This window comes from Temnothorax longispinosus, chromosome 1, assembly GCF_030848805.1.
Source record: "Temnothorax longispinosus isolate EJ_2023e chromosome 1, Tlon_JGU_v1, whole genome shotgun sequence".
Classification (NCBI taxonomy): Eukaryota; Metazoa; Arthropoda; class Insecta; order Hymenoptera; family Formicidae; genus Temnothorax; species Temnothorax longispinosus.
In genome coordinates this window covers 11,278,504-11,301,411 of record NC_092358.1, presented here as the reverse complement: position 1 = coordinate 11,301,411, position 22,908 = coordinate 11,278,504, and the positions used below count along the sequence as shown (strand labels likewise).

Here is a 22,908-nt window from a genome sequence, read left to right as displayed (position 1 = left end):
TTTCATCGTTGCCATTTTCTTCTAGTTCGTGGCAAGGCTTAACAAAAGTTCCGAAAGTAAGTCTGGACTAATTATTCAGTTACTTGAAAGAGCTTCGTTCTACGTTGCCCGTCCCTGCATCGGATTAAAAGTTACCCCCTCATTTCCGAAACACGTTCTAAAATCTTATAACTTTCGATGATAGATAAAAATTAAGTTCGATAGCGCCGAGTTTGACTTATAATCGTTTTCTCGATGCGGTTGCAAATTTTTTAATGGACCGAGTCATCGCCATCTCGTTGCTACGTGTAATTAAATTTACTCTTCATTGTTTCGAATTTATGAAAATTATACTATACATAGAAATATTGTCTAATATCTGATTAGGATTCATCGCTGAATCCTTGTTAAGAGTTGACGAATGTTCTCTACACTATTTTCTTCAATATAAATGAATAAAATTCAATTTTTATTCGCAAACATTTTTATGACGAATTTATATATGTATACGCATGAAAGTTCTCTTAACAGTTTTAATGCAAACGTATCGTTTTATATCATATAAAAGTTAATGTTATTTACATATTAAATATAAAAGGCGAAAAAGAGTTACTTGAATCCACACCGATTAATTGTGGTAGCATGTAGCAAATTTTAAGCGTGTGTGCTCGCGAACTTTTTGTACACGCGGAATTGATTTAGCGCTCATTACGCGGCACGCTCGTTCGCGGGTAACAGATAATTTCATAAATATTTCGCATTACCATCGGTGCAGCGCGGTACTGTTGATGACGCACTCTCACGAAATTCAACTGGAACGCACAGGAATTTTAATATAATTACTTGTGTTACTGCATGCATTCGCGAACCTACGTGTAACTAATACATGGCGTATGTTCGTAAATCAGAGTTGTTACGCAGGTGAAATTCCAGAACACTTCGAATTCCTTGGTTTTGCTGGCTAATAAAATCTTCTCGACTTCAAGGACCAAAAATTAAAAGGAAGAATGAGAACCAGACAAGTATATATATAATAATGTTAAAAATAATTTTAACACTATTTACAGTACGTATATGTATATAGGTATAATTTTACTACTTTTTGTGAACATATCTCTAAATTTCGATTTACTATGATTTTTACGATTAGTCTATCGATTTAGAACTCAATTAATGGTACCAAATAAACAACTCTTTTTCTCAATCTCCTCCGATATTGCCGGACCGTTTCAATCCTTCTGACGCAGCGTTCACCGTGATTAAGTTTCCAGTTTTCATGGTTTTTTCATCTACCTCGTTGCGAACCTATAAATGTGTCTGGGGAATTCACGCCGGGATGTCGATGTGGGAATGAATTCACCGGTGGGACGCGCGCACCCACGCTCATAACTCACGATTATACGATATATTGACGAATGCATTTGTGTTCTTCACGTTACATTTCGCGCGATGACGAAGTACCCGATACTATTTATTCTGTTGCAGGTACAGTGACATTTATCATCGGTTTCACGGGATGCGTCGGCGCGCTACGGGAGAACACATGCCTCCTCGCCGCGGTGAGCGTCCTATAACGGAATTCAATTAAGTTCTTTCTGGATTACTTTAATTGCCCAACATCTTTCGGAAACTTCGAACTTTGATCGAGCTTCCGGTTCGTTACGTGATATCTATGGTCTATCATTGGCTGGCCACCCGCGCCGCGCGCGATTCAACGAAAGTTCGCCCTTTGAGAAATGTAACGTTTAAAAGTACTTAAAACCGAAAAGCTCCGCTTTCTTTGATGGTGAACTCTTGAAATTTAGAGTTCCCCGTAAGGGAACGAGTCGTTGAAAGGATGGTTCTAACGGGTAGTAAGTAGGGCAATAATGGGTACTAATTAATTTCTCATGGGATCTTGATAGATTTAATTTTACGTGTTGCAGTACGCGATGTTTTTGGCGCTACTACTGCTGATGGAAATGACTGTCGGTGTTCTGGGATTCATCTTCAAAGATTGGGTAAATATTACGTAGCTTCATATAATTTATAAAGTCATTTTATATATATATATATATATATATATATATATATATTATAATTTATAATGTACAATAATAATTATACAGCAAAACTTCCAAAATATGAATATATTTACACATTATATTTAAAGATACGTGTAATACTATGTGTAAATCTAGTAAATATTAAAATGCGTGTGTGAGATATTATAGATTATTTTACAGCTATATAATTTAATATTGTTCGATGGATACCCTGTGCGCATTTAATTATTCGCGCAGATGATATTTCGCGAAGTATACAGCTTTACTAAAATTTATCCTGCAGAATTATACACAACATTTCCAAGACAAGTGTTCCTCGAGATAGTTTCGTTGCGTTCATTCGTAATCGTTTCTGCTTACCGTGTTTATTAATTCAGTAGCTACGAGAAACGTGGCTGAATTATCAAAGCGAATATGCCGAATACATTGTATAATATTCCTCTCCCTCTCTCTTTCTTTCTCTCGTCGGTGCATATTTCACAATCTCATTCGCTCTGGATATATGTACACCCGTGCGCGAGGAAGATGTAGAGTATAGTCTAGGCGCCGACGAAGTTTGCGTATAATTATGCAGCAAGAGAGTTCCTGGATTACTAATTAATTCCATTAACCGTATCCTTTAAACATGACGAGAATTTTCTCCCGGTGGAAAATTTCGGACAACCAACAAACGTGCCATCATATCCCCGTATTCGCACGCAGCTCGCGTTTTAATGCGCGCCATTCTATTTCACGACTGGCGGCAAGTTAACTCGTCCTTGAGCAATTGCACCTGCAACACCTGTGACGCTCGTCAATTGTCCGGAGAGAATATCCCGGACTAGAAATCACCGACCGTAACAAGTCTTCGTAGAGACTACGAGGTTTTCGGTGTACGGTCTTATATCCAGACACTTTTCTTTTCTCTTGTTTCGGGCAACAAAATTGGGATAGATTGATTTAAAAAATTTTAGGCTAGATCTTAGAACAATAATTAATTGATAAAAGACAGATTGATTGACATTAATTAATACGATATTTTGTTCATCGCAGATAAAGTCACAAGCTACGGGAGGCTTCCAAGCGTTCATCATCCACTACAGAGAGGATCCCGATCAGCAGAACCTCATCGATTGGATTCAAGAAGATTGGGCAAGTTGATTATATCAGGATTCTTCATTATATTAATATAACTAGAATAATCCGTGCTTCCCTCGTGCTCGTTACCCCGTCGAAGTATCGAATCACCGAAGCCGAACGTATACCGGCGCGGCGGCCTTAATAAGCGCGCGTGCTCGCATTTCCAAGTAGTGCAGGAAATCGTGCGGTCAGACGCGGTTTCCGAAACGCGGAAGCTCGCGCAAACTTTATCGAGTCGCCGCGGCCGCAGCACGAAAATCTGGCCAGATCCAGATTCCGAATGCCACGCGGCAGCGCCCAAATGGCGCGTAATATAGTAGCGTTCGACCATCGATATCCGGTTATCCAATTGTGGTTTATGAGATTTCAATAGAACCGCCCGGGTACACTGCCGCAATTTCGGTAATCCTATCAGTAGGAGCTAGTCGACGGTAAACCGCACACGCGCTCGCTCGCACATTGCAACCACACGTTACACTGCCGAACCGGATCCACCGAAAATTTCATTCGATCCGCCATACTTTACGAACGCGCGCGCGGAGCGCGACAGTGATTTACGTTCGGCCAAGTATCCAGCGGAACCGCGAGAATTAATTTAGTCGACGAATCCGTCGCGCGGTTAGCGGGATTCAGTTTGAGTAAAAAGCGGACGTCTGCCACGGAGGATGGATGAAGGTCGGTATCGAAACATGCCGCGAGAGGTTTGCGCTGTTCATATAGCCATGTAGATGCGACGTAGATTACCACGGATCCATCGATCAATATGTATGTACACACATAAATTATTGCGCGACGCGGGGACATACGGAAACATTTGCGGACTGATTCGGTTAATGTTTGAATGCGCGCGGACGGCGGACTCCGGGACCGCTGATGAATCCGCAAGCGTTGAATTACCACCACGATTCCATCATCGGCAAACCATCGCGTCCAAACTATCGTCGTGTTGTCATAGTTAATACAACGGTTCACATTTTAACAAATTGAATAATATGAGATTGATAAAAGACACGGCATAATACTTTTTCTCAGTTTAATTAACATCAGTTATCAGAAACTGCATTAATTGAATACGTTTCTGAGTAGAGCGACTGTATCGATACTCGAGTTCCAAGGCACTCTATAAGATTTATAGACGCTGCAATGCGAAAGATGATTGTGACACTCGCGCAGATAAAAATTGTAAAATACCATAGTACACTCATAGATACACAGATTCAACGTTGTTTCCGAGGATTAAGATGATTCCGTTTGAAGATATGACAGTCGATTTCGGCCGAGAGCGCGATAGCGTCGAATTCGTTAATCGATGGTCGCCCGACCAATTGTGGTTTACGAGATTTCAATAGGGACGCCCGGTATGCCGGCGCGCAATTCCGGCAATCCTATCAGCCCCGAGGAAACCGAGGCACCACCGAGTTGCCATACACCGCATTGTCTGACCCCGTCGGGATTCACTCGGTACCATTTATAGGCGGTTAATGAAATGCTTAGTACTTCGACTTCGTGCGGTAGCGCGGAGCGTATTTACCGTCGCCATCCCACTTATCAATTGGCTCAACTCGGCCGGTTCGGTCCGGCGCGATCGATATACAGGATGTATCAAGAGAGACGGGTACGTCGGCAAACGAGAAAAATTCTGCCCCTGGAGGAATCTCGAGTCGATTCTTCCGTGGCAGAATATTTCATTCTGCAATACCGTTTTGCGCGCGCCGCGCCGCGCCGTTCCTCAACGTTGAACGCGCCCTGACCAAAAAGTCAAAGTTAATTTTCTTGTCGTCGTTCGGAGATCGTCAAGAGATTTAATAACGATAACGAATTGAAATACGAACTGAAGATTCCGTTATATTCGCGTGAATTCCAATTGTTATCTGCGTGTTTCACTGTGTTACATGTTCTCTATCAGTTTAAGCTTTGCCAGTTACGGCGAAATTCTCGCCCAAAGAGAAATCGATGGCGAATCGAGCGGAGCGCCTGTTGTCGATCTCTCTTGATACAGCCTGTACGGCCATCGAGCGAATAATAATTAAATCCAGCTACAATCGGAAACTCGTATCTCGTATCTCAATACTCGACTCGCATTCGCATCTCGTATGAATATTCCACGCGCCCATGTTTCGTATTATGAATATTTGATTGGAACGAATTGAAACGTTACCGCAACGAATAATTGAAATAAAATAAAACGAGCACGCTGAAAAACAAATCAACTTAAATTACGGTAGTTGCCAGGGGAAGGATCCGCCTGATATTATCTTTCGGTGCTCGACGCTTGTCCTTTCCCTTTCTCCCTTCCTCTCGATAATATTGGCTTCGCGTGACAGCCACTTCTTATATCGCGATAACGAATCGCCTGATTAATCGAATTCGTACGAAGTACGTGCGAAACGACAAACGCGAGGCGCTCTCACATCATGCAACCCCGTTATTAATAATTGAATTCGTGATATTTCCCGTATCGATTCTCTATTTTTAACCCCGGCGAGAGAATCTAATACACTTCGCGTCGGGTAATTCATTTTTATGCCTTTTAATTAAACGTGAAATATCTCCCGTCCGCGGCGCGAATGTCGTACCGAGAAATACGAATATTCCCATGGTTAATTAATTATACGATAGTATTGCGAGATACGCGTGTGCGCGCTTGCCGGCTGATTAATCAAATGCATATATAGCATAATATTAACTGGCGGTGTGCAATGTATGTTATACTTATTGGCAAGAGATTTTCCCAAATAAATTAGTGCCTGTAAGATCTACGAATTAATTACCCGTTGTAGACGATTGTCGCAAATGACGCTACTACTCCCAATGGCACAGTTATACGCAGAATTAATGTTTAGGAGAAACTTTATCGGGTATCCTTTATATAAAGAGAACGTTTCATTGTTGGCCATTTGGCCGGTGGGATTAGCGTGAAAAAATTACCGAACTAACCAACGAGGACACATACGGGTAGCCGAGGAAGAAGAATAAAGCATCTCGGATTCGCAGAGGAAACATATATTGAGGTTTAATGAAGGTCTCGGGACTTCGGTCGCTGGCCAAGCCTCGTTGCGAGCCGAATCCCAACTCACATGATCCCACAGACTTTTTCTCCTTCCCTTAATACCCGGCTCCTTGCAACGAGATAATTTCGTTCTCTTATACGCTTATTATAGCCTGGTGCTTCCGAACCGGACGCGACGTTCTCTCTTCCTCGCTTATCGAACGATCTTATCCTTTAAGTCGCGTATTTAATATTGCCTCGTCTGAATTTCCAGCGTCATCGGAATTATTTATGACGACGTTTGAAATTCATACCCGCTCGTGATATTCATCGCAAATTCGACCGCGATTGATCATATCGGCGCTGACTTCGGCCTCGCCTGAGGATAATATTCTCGAACTGTCTGTGCGAACGAATTGCGATGAGTTTCCTGCCAAACTACTACATCGAAAACGACGAAATTCTGTGTAGATGTGTAGATCAAAGAATCCGTGTGGGAATCTATAAGCAATTAAAAATTTAGCGGTTTCTCTTAACATATAGAAGCACGTTATATCGTAATATTATAAAATTTGTTGTCTTATTTTTCAGTTGCAGTGTTGCGGCATTGAGGGTCCGAGAGATTGGGACCGCAACAATTATTTCAATTGTTCGTCGAGCGACATAGGCTCAAGGGAAGCATGCGGCGTGCCTTTTAGCTGTTGCAAGCGAAAACCTAATGTAATTTTCTCCATACTAATTATAGTACTCGTGATTGCTACCGCTGTATAAAATCATTTCCCATCGAATGCTAATTCTACGGTTGAAAGTCAAATCTTCTCTTCTTTTATTTGTTTCAGGAAATCATTAAAAATAAACAATGCGGTTATGATGTAAGAAAGCCCAGTTACGTAAGTATAACATCTTTATTCTATCGCTAATATTGATTAAGAATTTTTAAATTGAAATATTTACTTTTGTCGTATGACAAATAACGCTTAGAAAACCGGACTTAAAAAGTTCATGATTATAAAAGATACGAAAACAACTTTCCCTCGAAACATATTATTTTCGGTTAAATATTATACTCTACTTTCGTCTCTTCTTATGTTCCGCGTTTTTAATGTGAGTCTTTAAATTCATCCCATCCAAAAAGTTCTTTTAATCATATCTTTTAAACTCCTTTACCTATTTCGTAACTATCGTAACTTACATACTCTACATCCACATATTACGAATGACACCCGACCGTAACATTCCGACCGTGGTATCCTAGTTTCGCCTTGTTTCCGATTCGAAACTTGCGTCATTTTGTGCCGCCGTTACGAAAGTACGGTAAACCAAGTGGAACGTGCCTCGGAGGGGCCGAATAATTTGTCTTTGGAATCGCGCTCCATCGCACGGGGCCAGATTCGAGATAGCGGTAGTTCTCCGGGGTAGTTTTGCGCGGGTCGCGCGCGCACGATTACACAATGTCTACAAGCGCGGGCAAAAACGATCCGGGTCAAGAAACTGTGGAACTTAATTAGAGAGAAAATAGTCGAGTCCAGGGGACGAAGGGAGAGGAAAGGGGAGAGGGGTGGCAGAGAGCGAAGGGAGAGGAAGGGGGGATAAGAACTTCTGTGCAGGCTTTATTTTAAGAGCGGGTATATCATTCCCGATGTAATGGCTCGGAGTCCGCCCCTTCGCTAATTACGCTTTCATCGAGAGAAGCCCTCGTCGCTTAATTATATTTTTTGTCGGGAGATCGTTAATGTGCACCGCGATGCGTTACGGACCGATAAAATGCGACTAAATAAATAACGATAAAGAGTAAAGAGCTTTTTCCGTGGCGGTGTATTAAACGTCACCGATATTTTTCACCCATTATGAGTGTGCCGTGTACAAATTAATAAAAATTACATTCGAGACGATTATCGTATTTGGTCACAATTTGCAAATAAGAATATAAATTTCAAATGCGGTTGAATCCCCGCGGGTGGGTTCCTCAAAAATCTGCTACACGTGACGGAGAATCGACGTTACGTGTATACCATCGCGAATACCGTCTCCCCCTCGTTACACCCCGCACCCACACTCCGCACCGGATCGCTTCACGCAACGGCGAGCATCACGAACACCTTATTACATTTCTCTTACTTTCCCCCCTGTGGTTTAAACCGCTAAGTTATGCCCGCGTGTCAGTCGATAAACCCTCTTAAGTTTTTCTCTGCCCCTTGGGGCGTGCTTTGTGGGTTCTCTCGCGCAGCGGCATAAAAATATATCTGTATGTCGTGAGTCGCGATTAAGAGGAAAACGGGAGTCGTTTTCTCATTCACGCCCAAAGAGCACACCCTCGTTGTCGTTGAGCGAGAGAGAGAACGAAAATGTATAGTATCGATGCTTGCTCGCGCGTTATCGGTGGACCGCAGCCCACAACCGACGGCGTAATTTCGAGTCTCTGAGCTCGAGCAAGCACCCTTGTGTGTTACCGGTTTTTTAAACCATTTCTATTTACTCCCTCGGGCCAATGCAGACGGGAGAGAGAAGTATATTCGAGCGGGGTTGCCTAAGAGCGGGTGAGGAGTGGCTAGAATTGAATCTCGTACCCGTCGCCGGTACCGTGGTCAGCACCATGGTTCTGCAGGTACTTTTAATCCTAAAAACTGTCGTCCGTTAAGCTGGGAAGCCTCAATTTTCTTCGATCGCTTTTGCCGCAAAATATTCCACTTAAAAAAAATCTGTAAATTAAAATACCATACTTTTTATATACGTAAACGCTTCACGAATTCGCTAAGAATCGCGCCAGGATATATTAAACGAAATTCTGAAGAAGGTAGATATGTCTATAGATACCGATTCTATAATGTATATATTTTCAAATATAGTTGTCTACGTAAACAGCAATCTGCGAGTGATATTTCTATTTCCGCGAGTATTCCTATTTTATTCGGGCGGAATTGCGCGCGGCGACGAAGAATCTCGCGAGAAATATACGAGGCAACGAGGATTTTCAGAGAAACACCGCCGCGCGCGTATGAATTTCGCGGCGCGGCGGGAGAAATACCGTTCCAATATAACGCTCGCGAGCAGCCGGAGATTGATAGCACGACCGCCGTCACGGAAAGGAAAGGAAAGTATATACGGACTATCGTTCGTTGCACTCGGCGTGACATCCGCGCGCGAGCGTGTATTTCTACGGTCTAATACGTAAACGCGCCGCTATTACGCCTTAATGGCGTTGCCTTACTTACTTCTCTAAAGGCGTACGTGTGTGATGAATATTCCAGACGCGCCGATCGATCCGTTTTTACGCCGACGCGCGGTGCAAAGACCGGAAAAAGTAAACTTGGGCCAAGTACCGGCGGGCAGGCGGAGCGCGATCGACCGAGCGATGCAAAGTGGTTTACCGTTAAAAAGCTTTAATTTCATTAAACGCGATGCTTTCCGCGTGGCATGTCTCAGCTGCGACGCGACATGGTTACTAAGGCACACGCGCGAGAAAGTTGCAGTTCCCCAGCTTCTCGGTTACCTCGGTAAAGATGATTCGCTGTTTACGAACATGATCGCATGTATGTTAGATGTAGACGTGACGAAATTCTGCACGGGACGTCTCGGAAATCACCGCCGAATGCTCTTTTAACCGCGAAGCTCGATATTTTCTCATATTGCGAGAAATTCGATTTCGAATTCGATCCGCAAAGAATCAATAAAAAAGATATCCGGTGATTCGTGACAATGTCCCAGTAATATGTCTCACGATATTATGTACAAATTTGATATATCGTTTTTATTTCTCGTTTTTAGTTCTGCTTACGTTTTGTTTGATAGCGTATAATGCTTGTCGCATTGTCAAATTTAGAAATGTTACTATTGTTACGTACGCTTATAAACATATCTCTCCATTATATGGGTCAGATAGTAAGTAAGTATAAGTATCAGAATGACGTGTATATTCTCGGCGATGCATTTTGTATCGATACGCGATAGCTCGAGGGAGAATCGATACGGTAAGTACTATGTATATCCCGCTTCTAAACAAAAACGTCATAATGCGTGTAATAACGAAATGCGTGGTATGGTATAATCATCGAAGCGTACTCGTCCGAGAGAATTTTGTTCTTCATAACAAAACGCAGTTCACATTATTTACAATTGATTCATTTGTGCGAGTACGTTGTGCAACAAATATCATCTCTATTGAAATATGTGTACTCATGTAGATTTGATTTTGCAAAAATCGAGTGTACAGAGTAGTCAATTCAAATATCTGCCAATACTTGCGACGAATATTTAGATAACAATTATCTCGTCGATACGTTCCCATATTACACTTTACACATCGGTATACTCTTACGCAAATATCACGACTATCGCGTATCTCTTAAAATTTTCAATGATTATTGTTAATTTGTCGTCGCATAATTTCGTTCAATAACCGCCTCTCGTTCATTCTCTTTCCTCTCGGAAACATCACTTTCCGCATAGTTAAGCGCATTATATATACTTTAATGAAGATAGGAATATAAGTCATAAGCGCGTGCACCGTGCAACTATTCTATAAAAGTGTTTATACGAAGCTGGCACGCGATGCAATAATACGAGTTTTTCCCGTCCCGTAATCAGTATGGTAAATTACTGCCAACTCGATGGATAATCTTGACAGCTAGACCGATTATATAGTACCTCACTCCGATACGCAACAAACGTCCGAAGAACCAGTTTACGCGTCATAAACATCGAGCATTTTTCTCTCTTGGCGCGACTATATTAATTCCATGCTAATTATTCAAATTTCAATTTCACGGCCGGCGCGAGTTTTATTGTTTTATTGTTATTTGGACGGTGTGTTTGCATCCAATTACATCGCAACAAGATTGCATATTGACATATCGGCTGGTAAACTGGCGCGCATTAATATTACATTAATTGACACGTTTAATCGAAAATTATCGAGAAATTCATCATTAAATTTGCTATTAAAATACGATTAACCTAACCGTCGGTTCGTCAATATGATAGCTACGAAATTAATAAACGACTCAATGGAATGGTAAATTGATTTGGGAAAAATGTATGTGTCGTATTGCGCGGACAGAAAGTGCATCTAAAATTGCATTTAGCAATTTTCCACGTACCTGAATGTCTAAGATTTATGTTGATTCTTTATGCTGATTGAGGAAGATTATCGCAAACGATATCGCAGCCATAAAGTATCGCTCGAGCAATTATACGTCAGAATTACGTACATACAAGGCCAGCCGACCCGGGCGAGGCACAAAATCATATTACGTTAAAATTACCGGATTATACTAGTAGGCTAGAGCCCGAGATTATGCTACGCTATAATCGCGCGCTTATCTATACGCTAGCGCGCGCGATTGTACTGCGCCAGAATTGCGATGTTATCTATGCTAATACGGGGAGATTATAGTACGCTAAAATAAGGAGGCTGCCATCGCCGCGCTATGCTATCCCGATTTCCACGGCGCGGCTCGAAAAACGCCCGGGAAAGGATCTCGTCGTGGAGTGAGAAATGTTGGCAAGTAGCTGAACGAACAGTGGAGAGATGAATAGAAACGAGTGGCACGTTGGCTCGGAAGGCTTTTTCCACCGTCAAATTAATCTTCTCTCGCCGCGCCGCTGAAAAATTTTCGCCACTAGCTTACGCCCTGTCAGAGCCTCAATTAACTGCGCTTAACCAAAGTCACGTTGGGTACACACCAGACCCTCGTCGTCTATTTTCCGCCTTCGGTCTTCCCCAATCTCGTCGCTGTCATCGCGCGCATCGTCGGCCGCTTTGACACGCGCGCGCGACGTTGAAGAGCCAGAATAAATTAGCAGTTCCCGCACCGGGAGACCCTTTAACGTAAGGGACGTAACGGAAGAGTGGCGGAGAAGAACGACAGACGAAAACTCTTAAGTAATTAGGGCATCTAACGCCCCGCTAATGAGGCAGTCGCACAATATCGTCCGCGTATCGAGAAGGAGACGGAGAGGACAACGTTGAGGGAAAAGTTGGATAGCGGAGAGGTATAGAAGGTGTAAATGAAGTAGCAGGTTGAAAGCTCGCGTAGTTACTCCCTGGCTCCTTGAAGGTAAACGCGCGAGGCACGGCGTAACAGAATGGGCTTGTTACTTAGGATCCCTCTTTCCTCCCCTATCTACCGTCACCCGACCCCGTAAATGCCCCATACGTGCTTCCTCTTTCCGCCTTCCGCGCACCCGCCGCTGTAACGTGTATATATATTTTCTCGAGTACGTACGTGCCCTCCGTTCCCTCCGCTCGAAATCCTCCTTCCGTTTTCTTTCTCCTCCTCCTCCTCCTCCTCCTCTTCCTCCTTTGGATCCACTTTACGATCCCGGCTCGATTTGCGCCCCTCCGGCGCAGCCCCTACCCATTCCTAATAAATCAAGTTGCTACCTTTATATGACTGGAAATTGAAGTTACCGGCCGGAGACTTCGCTAGAAAATTTAAGCGGCGAAATTCATTGTTCGGGGCCACGACCGAGCGGGATATCGCTCCTTTAAGAACGTCATTCTCGTATATAACGCACGTTACTGTTCTTTCGTTCCTCCTGGACGAGCTTCCCTCCGAGTGATATAGTTCTCGCGACGGAATCGTGAAAAACGCGCAGAGAGAAAACACGTCGACTGGAGTCCGAGTACCTTATTGAGTTTTCACTTAACGGAACGAAGAACGAGATCAAGCGGGATGTAAAACCGAGAGCAGTCCTGACCTTTTCAGTGTTCTCGCGAGTTCTCGTCTTCGGGCGACCGAGAGTTATCATCGTGGATTTTATCCTCGCTCTCATTTGCGAGCAGTTTTTGCGTTCCGCGCGCGGTTATTCGAGCGCATCGCAATCTTGCGAAACACCGACGTGTCAACATTATAATTCGTTCGCGATAAATGTCTCGTCGGAAGGACAGAATAAGATTGCTGTGATATGACTTAAAATATATCGAACATGAAACTTTAATTAAAGAATCATGTTCACGTCGTAGCTGATAGGTTATTAGCTATCGTTAAATCTAGCCTCGATTATTACCGCAATTCGCGTAAATGGCGAAACGCGAAACGCGCGTCGCGACGAACGTTTAAAGGGATTGCGACACGCGCGCATTAAAATAGCGACCGATTGACGCGATCGACGGTAAACCGGAGTTACATAAACAACGGTGCAGCTATCCTTTCACTTTCTCTACGGAAACCTTCACGGAACTAATACCACCACCACCACCATCGGAAAATTGTCCTGGACTAACAACTGTAATAGTAGCGTGACATCCAGGGAAGGGGGGACAGCTGACGGTAAGCAAAGTAGCCTTTTCCTTTTCTTCTTTTGCAGAACTTTGAGGTCGCCAAAGTGATTTATGAAAAAGGTTGCATACAGGCCGGCGAGGAGTGGATAGAACGAAATCTCCTCGCGATTGCCAGCGGTGCGGTTGGCACAGCATTCACTCAGGTATATGCTGGTAAAATGCATTAGCATAAGTACAAGCTCCGATCTTCGGCACGCATCGATAAACTTTCGACGAGTACGTGGAAGTACCTCGCGACTTGACTCTCTCGCGATTAATTAACATTTGGAATCCGTACGTTCAACACTTGACATGACCTAAGTTAAATGATGAAGCGTCAATTGCGAGGCGTCAAGGTGGAAATCTTGGTCAAGAATTTTCGAAAAACGTTATTTTCAAGTAACCGCGTGTGGGCGTTTTACGGTAGTTAAGATTCTTTTAAAATTCAGCCCGTAATGGAAAACTCAAACTCTTGGTGCGAACTCTCGCTTAATTTTCAATTTGCGATTCAGATATATTCTATGTAGCTCAAGATTGCCATCATTGATTCAGAGTGTTAAAACGAGTTTTTAGCACGTTTCTCGCGATGTATATTCGTTGATGCGGACCGCTGTATTATGGAGCCGTTGCATGCCCTAAAGGAAATAAGGTGAGACTTTATCCGTGCTTGCAACGTTGACTGTTACCAGTTTCGTTCGCAGTGTTACACGCGGGAAGACGTAAAGTAGATGCGAGATACATAATAACACGTAGCTATATAGGCGGCGCAAGTGCGTTTATCAGTGTAATATATTGAGCCTCTCTTGAATTTTATTAAAGGATTTTAAATTCATGCTTACTTTACGTAATGAATTTTCCCCTTACTCCGTATGTGTCAAGTAGATGTTGATATTGCTCAAAGCATGTTGATATTGCTCGTTCTATTAGAACTTATCGATTGCATCTCGATGTGATGTATGATTTAATTATTCAGATTAATTATACGTACGTACGTGTATCCAATTATCCAAAATTATAGATGTATGCATATTCACCATGAGCACAAATACTACTAAATGGTAGCGAATTAAATCAATTTAATTTCAGTAGTTTTCTTCCAACTAAAAAATTTATCGATAAATTCTTTCGATAAATTTCATATATTCTATATATCAGTACATTTTATATATTTTATATAATTTTAGTAGTTATAAATATACTTTTAGCATTTTCATAAACCTGATTTAATGCAGACTATTTATACATCATTTATACATCAGTTATTTTAAGTATAAAAATAATACATCGTTTCACGAATACGGTGGACGATTAAAGCAAATGTAGGTATCGTTTTAATTATTCTGCTAAATTAAAAGAATATTCTCTCTATGAAATATTCTTCAGAACCGTCTTGACGGTAACAAGAGAAATATTATTTCTACTTTTAGAATACTATATCGAATATCAATTGAATATCGTTTCAGACATTCGCGAATATTTTATGAAAATGCTAAGAGAGCGTTTCTCTTTTTAATTCTCGCGGATGCTTTACGGCACAGCGATAAACGGAGTGTTCTCACTGTTTTCAGATTCTGGGAATCTGCTTCGCGCAGAATTTGCGCGCGGATATATTCGCGCAAAAGGCGAAGTGGCATTGACAATCGCGTGCCCCCACGGCAGTCTAGCATCTTGTCTTTATAGATGCTAACCGGCTACGTTGATCGAATCACAAGGTCTCGACGCGGACTCGGAGCTCCGGAGCGAGCGGATCGATTGGATCTTTTCGCAGACGAAGAGCGGACGGATATCCTCGAAGGATTTTCACGATCGAGCCAACACCGATGACCGGATTGCGATTCTCCGACGATAATCAGATCCGCGCGATAGCGCTGCGACTCGCACCGCTCGAATCCTTCGACTTGTAAATATCCGAGAAACTTTGCAGTCGCGCGCGACGACCCCGTCCTGCTCCTTCCGTACCGTCCAATCGATTAATCGTCTGAATTGTCGAATAATGAGAGAAATTGATTGTTTTCGAAGTTCAGTCTTATCGCGCCCTGATTAACGTCGCTTTTGAGTAGATTTCTTATCGCAGATACAGATGGAGCAATCGCCAAAAGTAATGAAGAATTTCTTAAAGATATCTACATGTTATTTATTTGTGGCATTGTGTATAATTTAATTGTATTTTATACAAGGATTAACAGAGACATAAATTTTTACATATTAATAGTAGTAAAATGAGGATCAACACAGTTTACACAAAAATAAAAATTGGCATTGTGAATTTAGATTAATAATATATTTAATTCCAATCGGATCTCAATTTTTGGCAAATTATAATCGGATATTAGAAATAGAAATTTTTTCTTGCCATATACGTATACATTTCTTTGAATTAAGATCAATTTCTCTCGCTATCAAACGACGTCGACGAGAAGACGTTGGTCGTCGCGACGCAAGCGTTCAGCAGGAAGGTTTTTCGACGAGTGCATCGCAGTACATCGTCACGAAATATCCGATGTAACGTTTGTCTTCATCACCGAAGCGGAACGTCTCGATGTTTCATCTCGACGTTGCTGCCTGCGAAACGTATTTACTTTTTTGCGAGAAAACGTGCGCCAAAATATTTTTCTTAAGAATTGCGAGATCTCCAGGCATCCCCTTTGCAATGATTGCTTCAAAATTTTCACACAAATCTAATATAATCAAAATTGAATCTTTCGAAAATCATGGAAGGGCTTATTTTTTTTAATGAGTTACTCAATCCGTGAAATATTCCTTGTACGAAAAAATTTTATTATAGATTTTTGTACAGCAATAATATATTTTTTTCACTAGTATTTCTTTAAGATAAATGAATTTTGCTCAAATATATATATGATTTGACTTACAAGTGTCTTGAGTAACGGAAGTATAGCTAGCTTGACTGAATCGTTTGATGATTGTACAAAAGGGATATTTTCGAATCGGATATATTCGTTCTGGTATATCAGGCTTCTCAAATCGACGAGTCAACAAGCGATCACAAGTGACACTCAAAGCAGCGAACTCGATTCCACGGAAAATCGATACTCCTAGGGCAAACAATGGAATCTCATCCGTGGTGTCTGGTACTCGCAATTCGATCTCTCTCGAGACGCCTTAGGGCTGATTGCATCAACATCGATTATCGTCGCTAATCGTGGTTAACTGCATTTCTGTTTTCTACCTATATAAATCGAGGCCATAATTTAAAGGAATTATCAATTAGAATTAATTAATCAAGTTTGTCAATGATGCAGTAAATTTTTAGGCCTGATCGTCAATTATCGCAAACTATTGTTAATCGGATATTTTTTATTGGAGTTCAGTCGTACGAAACGTGTACGAAAGATGAACGAAATTAGCGAAGTTAAACGATAGACGCAACCAGCTCAGCTCCTTCCGGGCTCGCGCGGAACCGCTCGACCGTTGCAGGACACGGTCGACTGCGAAATCCCGTCCTCCTGTCTGGAGATGAAAAAAGTAGATACGTTTCGCGCATTTAGAATAGGAAAAGACAGACGAGAACGCCTTCGCCTAGGATTCGCGAGCTACAATGTGTCGAGCCATTATAAGATCGGTCAACGTGACGTCGTCGTGGGGGCGCGGTGAACGAGAAAAGTCGACTTCACCGCACAAGAATTCAGCAACAACTTTTCGCCGTGATAGAGAACGGTAGCCATACAACATACACAAGTATACAATAACTTTCCCTTGTTCCCAATTGGTCGTCAAAATACGACGCAGTAATGGATCCACTGTGCCACCTCGGGCATATCGATTCCTCCTGAATTACATTCCATCCCTCCATCGTTGGGCCAGATGTCCGTCGTACCCTGTGTCTACCGCACATATCGTATATCGAGAAGCACGTCGAAAGCCTGTTTCGATTTTACAATCATGACTATTTATCGCTACTATGGTAACTGCGAGCGCAAACAACAAGTGCATTGAGTTTCGAATTTCGACGTAACAAGTAATTCTTTATATTTCGTTATATATATTTTTTTTAAATATAATTAAGTTTAAAAACAATTTAATCTTTAAAATTCCCGTTGAAATGTACATACGACAAATTTAACGCTTCAGGCTGGGAAAAATTATGACAGCTTGCGCAAACAAATACAGTCATAAATTACAATAACCGTTTGAGTGTTCATCGATTTGAAATATCTCACGAAAAAGATATTATCGAGGGACTTCGACATGTGCTGCTGAAGGGCCGATGGTAAATACGATAGCGGTAAATACCGCATTTTATATCGTGTAGTAAATTACATGGGGTAACGTGTATTATATACTGTGCGAGTAGACGCGGGTGGCATAACGTGGCTAACTTGGGCTGTTAATATTTATAAATCTTGTGTGCTGGGAAACATGACGGTTCTATGTATTTATTTATGCTCGAACTTAACAACAAGGGAGCAAAAGTTTGCGGGAATGGCTGAGGAAATGTTTCGCGAGGCTTTCCCGAATGTTGGAAAATTTATTGCTTTGCTGCAAACAAAAAAGACACTTTTCCGAAAACTTGGTAATAAGGTGTGATAAGGAAATTTTTACGCGGCTGGCCCGCGCGCAAAACTGACTTGCAGTATGCGTAAACTGCCGATTTTTGTAACTACGCGATGCAAGTTGTACCTATGCGATGTATTATTTAAAGCGTAATTCTTAATTAATTTAAAACTAATTAAGTTGTTTCAAATAACGCTTACATATGAAAAAAGACAGTTTACAAACAAGCGTATATTCTCAGTTAAGTTTATGTTTCAGCGTTTTGCGTCAGAAAGCTCTCTTTAAGCGCCGCAAACCGCAAATGCATTGTCTTTGGTCGATCTACGTGCCAATCGATTGCACGATATAATACCTGTTGCTAAGCGGTTCGAGCATGAATGCGAAATATGTCATTCCAATATCTTTCTCTTAAGACGCTTCTATTCCTTGTAAAACTCGTCGCGTCACAATAGATAGCCGAATATATTAATATAATTAACGAGAGATACTCGTTAGAGGAACGTTGTTGTTATTTCACAAAATTTGCCGTATGAGTTTACATCTTGGCTCATCCGAGGAACTTCTCTGTCGTGAATACACGATGCTGTGATCCGTGACGTTAATTAGTCGCTCGTTTCGCCGCAAGTAAAGAAGTTAAGTTAACCGACGATTGTAATTTTTTACGAGCCATCGACGCGAATGCGGAAGCGGGTTTAGCAAAGGCTGTGCTATTTAAGACGAATACTCTCGAAATAATACTCTTCTTATATATAATTGTTTGAATGTTGTCCCTCTTTCCTCTTTCTCTTTCTCTCTTTTCCTCTCATGTGTTCAACGTTAGCAACATGAGCAGCAGACGCGTACACGTTTTAACGACGACTGTGTACATACCGACCTGCAATGATCTATTTTGCCAAGATTGAAATGTAGAAAAAAAAGAGTCATCCCTAGGGAAATAAGATTTACTCTTAAAGAAAAAAAATATATATAATATATATTTCGATATATGCGTAACGATGTGTAGCTCATATGCAAAGTGTGTTGCGGTTTCTATATATTTCATTCGCAAGCACGCGCTTGCAAGCAGATACATACATACGTCTAGTATAAAATCGTCGAAACAATTTGCTAAACCCGACGTTCCCAGCCCGTGCATCGTCCCATTAACTCGAGTTGTTAACCTGATCCGATATCCTCGTCGAGATAACCGCAACAAGCAATCTTGCCAAAGAATATACGGATCACGTGACACGAATTAAACCAGTTTCGATTTGAAGATATACTGTAGTGCGTTGAACGTTAAGTTAGTATACACGATTTTACCCGTTATTATATGTCTCCGCAAGATTGTCTTATCAATCTTTTCCCCCTTAAATTTAGTGATTGATCCGAGCCGCGGATCGAACTCGTCGATCATCGCGCTTCTCCGTTTTACATCGCGTCGTTAAATATCAGTTATTTAGGTTTGTAAGGTATCTAATCGTTGCCACAAGATCGAGCCAGTAATCTGGTTTAATTTTAGTTATTCGCGAGAGATCTACGCTGCAGCCGTCCTACGAAAATTACAATCCGAGACCAGGTTTACTTTGAAGACTAACTTACTTCTAAAATGGCATTATAGTTTCTCATACTTCGTATCGTATTCGAACGAATTGACAAGTTTTTAGTCTCTCTACGCACGATTCGTCATCGCATCTTTGTAATGTCTCATAAACGTTTACACATTTCGCCTTTCCATTGTGATGACTAATTGCGTATAATTTCTTTTTTATTAATAAAGATATGATTTACATTTCTGCTTTCGTTGTTTTTTTTCCTTCTTTCGGTAATTTTATTTAATTTTATCTATATATACATTTATATAGCTTTTTTCATATCCTGTATAATTACTTGCGATAAATTCATTTTTATACAAATTCACAATCTTTAAGTGTATCATATTAAGAACAGGAAAGCTCTTGACAATTTATTCATAATATCTAAGGTACTTCTTACAATATCAATGGCAATGCACGAAGTAAAACTTAAATGTTATTGATAAGTATTCGTAATTGCCTCCATAAAGTAAGTCGACAATGACCCAGCAACTTAACACACGAGATAACTGATAATTTAAATCTTACTATTCGATCCGTCTATTATGTCTTACGGACGATTACAACGTTACATTCCTTCTTTCAAATTCGTGTAAATACTGTATATGTATACTTGTAAAAAAAAAAAAAGAAAAAGGAACTAAGGGATAGTTTAATCGCTTGACCAACACCGTTACGGTGAACAAAGATGATGTAATATAATGTTCTTTCCGTGTAGACTATAAAACGGAGTTTATTAGCCGATCGGCAGTATCCGAATCTTGTAAATATGTAACCGCGTACGATCGTGTCGTGATAACCGAGCTAAATCACTTATGGTGCCAAAAACGTGCAGACAAATTTGACACTTATTCAGTGAATTTGAGAAGGTGATCGTAAAAAATATATGATCGATAGCTTTTTAATGCGTACTCCACGTTGTTTAATGTGGATTTAAAGCGGTTTGGAGCTCTTCAATTTAAACTCGATGTACGATGTTATTCAAAGGATCAAAGTAACGTAATTAATAACGAAAAAATTCGCGAAGCCCGGCCACCGCAATTACGCTGCACGATTATATTTATCTGTATTTTATATGGCTCGTGTATGTACATACAGTACACGCGCTTGTACATCCAATATAAATAAGAGCTAAACACGTCCGAGTAGACTAAACTGATCAGACAAAACCGATGTTCTTACTGTTTCGATCGTACTGATCCTCGCTTCGTTAAATTGTAGCGAAAAATTCTGAGGAAAGCAAAACGAGTGCTTCGTTATTTCGCGAAATCGTAATGAAGCTTACCTCTCATGCCACGAATGCGTTCAATAATCCTCGAAAAAGGGTCACGAAATTCAGGTTCGTTAATTGTATTAAAAAGGGCAACTACGCCGTAGGGAAAGCTCATATAAGTTGATTACGATTTATGTACTGCCTTATTTTTAATATAGCCTCGATTTAACGTTTACGAGAAATATATACCCACGTTTGTCAATCGCGCGCTTTGAACCGTCTCTGAAATAATTGCAACGACCACTGCCATTGTGGTGTTTGACCTTTTGATAATTTGCGATTGTATCGGTGCGACTATATACATATGTAATATAGGTAAATAGCACGTATTCCTAAGTGTAATCATTGTAATTGAACTAATGTAAATACAGTCACATACTTTTCTTGTAACGGCTAAGAGATTACTGTAATGTTTTTATGGGCAACAAATGGACATTTATACCCGTCGACGTGTGAGTCAATAAAAATTACGATAATTGATATTTTTTGCACAATTTCGTTAGGGATATTTATGTTTTTGCGTAATGCATGAAACGCATACACGTTGAAAAAAAAATACGGAAAAATTTAGAAATATCAATAAACATAAAGTAACATAGAATACATATCCTCCTTATATTAATGTTTATTGCATAATTTGTTTAGCAGTTTTATACAAACATGTTATAAAATTTTATTTATGTCTTATTATATTCTACGTAGCTTTTATACTTTTTTTTAATAAAGTATATTAAATCGTATATCAATATTGCGCGTGTGTTGACTATACATTAAAATAAAATTATATATTAAAATAAATCGTTCTTTATTATTTATCGATCGAGAAATGAACAGGAAATAAAACGGTTTCATCGGCTGTAGCATCAAACGGTAACCGGACAAACGCAAAGTTCATAACCGCAGTTATACCGGCTATTTCCGCAACTTTCCAGGTAAGCTTACACACGTTCCACTAGATGACTATACTTCTTTTATTACAGAAAAAGAATAATTATGCATATAAAGTATATACATGTATTAATTATCAAATAAATTTTTCCTATGTTTACGTCGAAAACGGCAATGCCTCCACGCGATAAGCTTATCAATTATTATGAGTATTTTATTGTAAAGGAAAGTATTTAATTACCGTTATCAGATTTATAAAGATTTACGACCGTTCATTGAAATCTCTGAATCTTTTGTTTATTCAAACGTACTTCCTCCCAGGAAATCCTGTGCAGCCGTGCCAAAACGTGCTTCGCGACGCTCGACGGCGACGCGTTCACCGTCAGAGGATTATTCGCATGGCTCTTCACTGTCAAAACACGATAGCTTCCCCTGGCGCGTGACCCAGTTTCTGACAGAATTGCTCGAAAGTCACGGCGCGGCGTACGTGCGGCGTGAAATTCGTTCGATCTAGGACGAGAGTACTCCGACCGGCTGCATGTAAATACATAGGCGTGACGTTTAACTACCCGCATTAATTACACGATTATTATGTTGTTATCATATTACGCGGTTCGCGCATGCGGGAAAACCAGTCGTTTTCTCCGAGAGATATCCTTATGCCGCACGCAATATATATTGTTATACGCGAACACGAAAGGGTCTACGTGAAAGTTGCAACGTAGACCACGGTGAACCAGGACGGTCATTATGCCAGCAATCACCGTGATTATTGTCCTCCCAGTCGAACCGGGAGAGAGGAAGGGAGGCAAGTTACTCAGGGTTATCGTTTGTTTTCTTTTCGTTTCTTTACGTATAGTCACCCGATATTTCTCTCGACGTTTTTCGTGCCGACTCAATTATGGATCGATTCTTCGACGTATGAACCCGTTTTCGTCGGACAGAAACGGACAAACTTTAATTTTTAAACATTTTATAGAAGCGTCGGTCGTCGTGTCAGTCAGCGCTTCATTGGCTACAGAGGAGGATACTCCAATCGATAAGATAAAGCCACGATTAATGTTGCAAATGTCAAACTTATATGGGATGGGTATCTACATACGTAGATATTTCCGATCTCCAAATAACGATCACTGCACACGAAAGGGAAGGTTTAAATTATAAATTTAACCCGATTTCCTTCCTTATCCCCCTCCTCTGCGAAATTTGAGTGACAGAATGACGAGCTGGCAACAGCGTGAATATCAAACGAATCCTGACATAAA

The 22,908-nt window shown here is 40.9% G+C and overlaps 1 protein-coding gene and 1 pseudogene across 3 annotated transcripts in view; one reads left to right on the top strand and one right to left on the bottom strand.

Annotated features, from left to right (window-relative positions):
• Positions 1 to 21,237, top strand: part of Tsp26a (Tetraspanin 26A) — a 116,236-nt gene extending 94,999 nt beyond the window's left edge. Inside the window, exons 3-10 of one of the 3 annotated variants that reach the window (XM_071795518.1) lie at positions 1,465 to 1,538; positions 1,905 to 1,979; positions 3,057 to 3,155; positions 6,724 to 6,852; positions 6,972 to 7,022; positions 8,627 to 8,737; positions 13,441 to 13,557; positions 14,962 to 21,237. In XM_071795518.1, the coding sequence (XP_071651619.1) occupies positions 1,465 to 1,538; positions 1,905 to 1,979; positions 3,057 to 3,155; positions 6,724 to 6,852; positions 6,972 to 7,022; positions 8,627 to 8,737; positions 13,441 to 13,557; positions 14,962 to 15,030 (725 nt within the window). In that variant the 3' untranslated portion in view covers positions 15,031 to 21,237. The remainder of the gene's footprint in view (positions 1 to 1,464; positions 1,539 to 1,904; positions 1,980 to 3,056; positions 3,156 to 6,723; positions 6,853 to 6,971; positions 7,023 to 8,626; positions 8,738 to 13,440; positions 13,558 to 14,961) is intronic. The other 2 variants (XM_071795594.1, XM_071795640.1) reach the window with 2 other exon arrangements.
• LOC139823365 (lipase 3-like) overlaps positions 1 to 22,908 on the bottom strand; it is a 167,654-nt pseudogene that overhangs the window by 105,549 nt on the left and 39,197 nt on the right.